Source organism: Cynocephalus volans, chromosome 14, assembly GCF_027409185.1.
Source record: "Cynocephalus volans isolate mCynVol1 chromosome 14, mCynVol1.pri, whole genome shotgun sequence".
Lineage (NCBI taxonomy): Eukaryota > Metazoa > Chordata > Mammalia > Dermoptera > Cynocephalidae > Cynocephalus > Cynocephalus volans.
The window spans coordinates 26050906-26056275 of NC_084473.1; the positions used below are offsets into that span (position 1 = coordinate 26050906).

A 5370-nucleotide genomic window follows, 5' to 3' on the forward strand; every position below is an offset into this window, starting at 1 on the left:
AACAGTGTGCTACAAATTGAGGTGTATGTTTAATTCTCTGCATCTGGAGTAAAAAAACACTTTTGATATGCATCTTTTCAGCTCCTCTCTACACATTCACAAAATCACATAAAGCTTTTGTGCACTTATATATCTTTTCTTTTTTGATGTTTTTTTACCTGGCTAGGATCTTATATATTTTGATCTAGAACTAGGTTTTTTTTACGTAAGTATGTATCTTGGAGCATTTTTTTCATGTCACTACACAGAGATTTGTCCATGTCACTACGCAGAGATTTGTCTTATTCTTGTTATTACTGCACATTTTTTCACAGTATGGATATACCAAAGTTTATTCAATTAATTATTTAATTACAATGGACATTCAGGTTGTTTTTGCTCATCTTTCTTTTCTCCTCTCTCTCTGATTGGCCGGGCATCTCTCTCACTGTGTACACATCGGCATTTCTACTTCCTCTTTACTTATTTTGTCTTCCCTGGAGTTCAAGATTGAGAGACAATAGACATGCAAGATGGATTCCGCTGCAGGCAGAGGTGGTGGCTTGAGGACAGGCAGGGGCTACTGTGGCAGATTCACTATTCCTTCAGCCTACCTCCTCCTAACTAGCTGTATGGAGGATATGATGCCACTCAGCAGACATCATGGCCCTTGCCTTCAAAGACCTCACACCTCGCATAGGGTCAGACATGTGAGTAACCCACGGGAGGCAGAACAGCATAGGGTGGGGTGCAGCCTTCCAAGTCCAACTGACTGCCTGAGCTTTCATCCCACCCCACCACTTTCTAGATGTTTGACCTTGGGCAGATTATTGCACTTCCCAATATCTCAGTTTCCCCACCTCTAAAATAATCTCCTTTTTCTTATAAAGTTGCTTTAAGAAGTAAGATGATACATATAAAGAGCTTAGCACAGTGCGTGGCACATGGTGATCTATGAAAATTTAACTGTTGGGAAACCAGCCAGGCTGTGGTTGTACCAATCAAACAGGGATGCATGCGCTCTGGGCCCTGTGGGGTTTGAAGAAGTCCTCACCAACAAGGAGCATAACCCCAAAGGATGGGCAGCATTCCCCTGGCAGAGCTGAAGGAAGGTATTCCAGGGCATGGAAAGGCAATAGTGAAAGCACTGGGCTGAGAATGGGAGGCATATTTGGGGGATGGGGCATAGCACCTGTGGCTGGAAGGTCACGTCCGTGGGCAAGGGAAGGAAAGGCCTTTCGGGAATGTGTGCAGGCAGTCTTCTGGCACAGAGGAAGGAGGTTCAGGGCCCCTCCGTGGACTTGGGTTCCAAAGCTAAAGTTGCAGGTCCACCACAGGACTACTGTCAGAGTTAGGCATGGCCAGGAAGGGAGCTCCCTTTGCACCCACCCTCTGGCCTCCTTCAGCATGGGCCTCCTCCCAGGGCTTGGCCACTCCCAGCATCCAGGGCCCCCACCCCTCAGCAGCCGGGTTGGGAGGCGGGCGGAGGCTTTCTGCGGGGGCTGTGCCGGGTGGGCGGTTTTCCCAGAGCAAGGAGCAAAGCAGGACTGAGTTGGTGCCAACTTCTCCAGATACAGACATCGCTGGCTGGATGGCCAGCCTGTACCAGCTAGCTTGAGCACAAGGGGTCCCATAGGCACTGTGCTCCTGCTCTGTGGGCTGCAGCCCCATACCCCGGGGGGTGGCATGTCAAGGAGGGAGGCCAAAGGGGCACCGGCAATGCCAGGAGTGGGGCCTAGCCAGGCTAAGGCCAAAGCACGGCTTCTGTCCGGCACTGACAGGAAGAGGAGCCGCCTCAGCAGGACAAGGCAGGACCCGTGGGAAGAAACCAGCTGGAGCAACCAAAGATGGAGCAGAGCTGCCCCTAGCCCTCAAGGGGCCGGGGCCAGGGCTAGGGGCCTGGCTCGTGGCAGGGTAAGGAAATCCTGGACCTGCAGAGGGAGCTGGGGAAGCAGGGGATATGGAGGGATGAGATGCCTCCTCTGATGGCAGAGCCTCTCTCAGCATTCCCATCTCTGCCCAAGAGAGGGGACACTGGCTCCTCAGACTCCAAGGTGCCATGCATGGGGTGGCTAGGATAAGCCAAAGTTGGTCTTAACCAGAGTGCAGCTCAGAGAGCTGGCCCACCTCACTTCTCTTGTGGAAACTGAGGCCCAGGGAGAGATGTGAATTTCCCAAGGTCCCCAAGTAGCCACGAACAGCAGGGCCAGGACTTCACCTGTGTGTTTTGACCCCTGGTTCCGTGTCCTTTCCTCTTTACCACGGCAGCCTCTTCATTTCAGGATCTGGCTAGGTCAGAGTCCACCCTGCCAAGCAGGGCATGGCTCTGTACCCCTAGTGACCCCAAGGGCACCTTGATAAGCAGGATTCAGTGTTGGGTGTGGGTGGAGCAGGGGCTCTGAGGAGGCATTAGGGAGCAGCAGAGTGAACACAGAACTCTTGGGTTCTGAGCTGAGCTTGGCCCTGCTGCTGCTGTCTGACCCTAGGCCAGGCTCTCCCTCAACTTTCTCAGCTGTAAACGGGACAGGGCTGTGGCCCTTTGGTGTCTGCTGTTCAGCACTCACTACTCTGGTGGGAGACCTTGCACTAGAATGCTCACAGAAGTCAGGGACAGCTGGAGGTCTTGGTCAGACCCACTCACTGGGGCCCTCTGTGCAGAGTGAGGCCAGTCCTGAGAATGCTGCGCGGGAGCGGAGCCGGGTGAGAACACTGCGCCAGGCCTTCCTGGCCCTGCAGGCCGCTCTGCCTGCCGTGCCACCTGACACTAAGCTCTCCAAGTTGGATGTGCTGGTGCTAGCCACCAGCTACATAGCCCACCTCACCCGCACGCTCGGCCACGAATCACCTGGCCCCGCCTGGCCACCCTTCCTGTGTGGGCTCTGCTACTTGCACCCTCTCAAGGTAGGTCATGGGCTCAGGGACTTGGGTGGGGGGAGCTTTAATGCTCAGGGCTTTGGGGAAGGGGGTTGAGATGGGGGACACTAGATTTGGGCCCCCTGCTCTGGCCAGAGCTGGCACGGGGGCCAGGTTCCTCCTGCTCTCTCAGAGGGAGAGGAGCCAGGGATAGCTCTTGGGGTGGGCTGACCCTGTGTTTCTCATGGGGTGGTGGCTGGAAATGGCTTAATGGGAATGCAGTTCCTTCAAGAGAAGGGACATTCATAGAGGCCTCAATGTCTGGGGATCTTAGTGTCAGGGGGAGAAAAGGAGCAGGTTCCAGGGCTGGGGCCTGGGAAAGGAAACTACACCTAAGAGAGTCCTGAAATTCAGTTTTATTTTATGTAAAATGGAAGCTAAGACGAGCCTTATGTCTCTTCCAGAGTTCAAAAGGAGATTGTGAATGAAAAGTATAATTACCCGTAGTCACCACTGCAATAACAGCCAACATTATTTGGGTGCTAAAGATGTATCAGGAGCTGGGCTAAGTGCTTTAGTGCATTTTTACCTTTTAATCTGTGCAAGAATCAAATGAGGATTACTTTACAGATGAGGAAACTGAAGCTTAGGGAGGTTAAGCGGGTGAATGGGGTTTGAACCCACCGGGGTACCTGACTTCAGAGGGCATGCTCACACTTACTAAGCAGGCTCTGGGGACAGCACTGTGAGGAGCTGGGTGAAGAGTGTACTGTGTTACAAGGGAAGGTCGTCTTTGTCCTCTGAGGATAACATTGTAATGGGGACAACTTTATTTTTATGGAGGATACTTTTTACCTTCTCTTTCCCCTCAATGTCATAGTTCTGAAATGTTTTGAAACTTGAGATCTTTTTTTCTTTCATGCAAATTCTTTCACGCAAGAATTTGAGACTAAATAGGGCAACTCTGAAATGTTAGTGGTGGCCCTGGTGTAGGGTCCTGGGGATGCATAACAGTTTCCTTAGCTGTAACATGGCCACCAAGGTAAGGCCTTTGCATGTAGTAGGCAATTGATAAATACTGTATGTTGAAGAATGAACAATTGAGGGCCAGGTTAGGTCTGGAACTCTGGCAGGTCGTGGGGGTGGGCAGTTAGCCAGGGAACAGCCCCCTCGGCCCCCAGTTGGAGGGGCTGCCAGAGAGGTGGGCAGACCTCAGGGCAGAGTCAACCTGGCATTTTCTGAGACCACCGTCACTCCTGATGGAAGGATGGGCAATCCTTGGAGGACCCCAGCTTAGAGGGAATTTTTCTCAGCTCCACTGAACTGCCCATTGCCCAGACCCTGGCTGCTGCCACTTCTGCCCAGGCCACCTGACCTCCTGTCCGCCTCCCTCCCAACTGAGGGTTACTCTTCTTGGACCCTTGCTCTCCTCAGATGGCCCCTCCTGTGTCTCTCGGCCAGGCTGATGGTGGTCAGGAGAATGTGTGAGGCCATCCATGATGGGGAACCCAAGACCACTATCATCAGAGCAGTGATTTCTGGGAGAAAGTGTCAGACAGGGGGCTAGGGAAGGCTGAGTTTTGGGTGTCAGGGATTCTGGAGTACAGAGGGCTGTGATAGTAGCATTACTCACCTCCCATCCCCATGTCTTGCAGAAGTGGCCGATGAGATCTTGTCTCTATGCTGGAGGCCTGGGGTGCTCTGGCCTTGACTCCACCACAGCCACTGCCTCCAGCAAAAGAATGAGGGATGCAGAGGTGGGGTCCCAAGTCTCTGGAGAGGCAGATGGTCTCCTTTCCACCAAGCCATCCTCACCAGCTCTTGGTGACAAATGATCATCACACTCGCCCTTGTCTCCTAGACTGCGACTCACGCTTAGGGCCCTGGACTTTCCACCAGCCCCTCCCTGTCTTCACTCAGACTTGCAGCCAGCAGATTTGATGCAGGCTCAGCTCCCCAGGTCCAGCACGCAGACCAGCGCAGCAGTGGGCACATCTGTGATGGAGAGTACCAGAGGAGCACAGGACGGAGATCCTCATCCTCGGCACCCTGGAGGGGACTTCCCAGTGGCTCTTCTGTGGCAGCTACAGGAAGTGGAAGAGAAAGGGGTTTGTTTGGGTTCAAGGCTGATTTAGGGTGCCACCCCTCGCTTTTCTCTCCAAGGTTCTATGAACCCTCTGCTGATAGCAAGAAGACAGAAATTGCTGCACAGGTGCAGAGGGAGGGCCCTGGGATGGCAGCAGCCCTGGGTGCTGATGGGAATGCAAGGGGGCCAGATAGGCTCTTGGTAGCTATAAGCGTCAATAGATCTGGGCTGAGGTCACCCAGATAACCAGAGAGGAAAGCGAACAAGGGAATATGCTTTGTTATTGCACCATGGGATGCTTCCCCAGCGTCAGAGAGGCACTGAGGAATTCGGGACTCTTGTCTCTGTAGTATGGGTCTCTCCAGCTGTCCCCATCACCGCATTCATTCCCTCTCTGGGCCCTGCACCCTTCCACTCTTTTCTTGACATGAGTTATATCTACAGGTTCAGCC

General features: G+C 53.1%; 1 protein-coding gene across 1 annotated transcript; it reads left to right on the forward strand.

Annotated features, from left to right (window-relative positions):
• Window positions 1-1665: 1665 nt before the first annotated feature.
• Window positions 1666-4667, forward strand: TCF23 (transcription factor 23). The gene is made up of 3 exons (XM_063077669.1): window positions 1666-1893; window positions 2638-2880; window positions 4488-4667. The coding sequence occupies exons 1-3, from the start codon at window positions 1666-1668 to the stop codon at window positions 4665-4667; spliced, it is 651 nt and encodes a 216-aa protein (XP_062933739.1).
• Window positions 4668-5370: the final 703 nt, after the last annotated feature.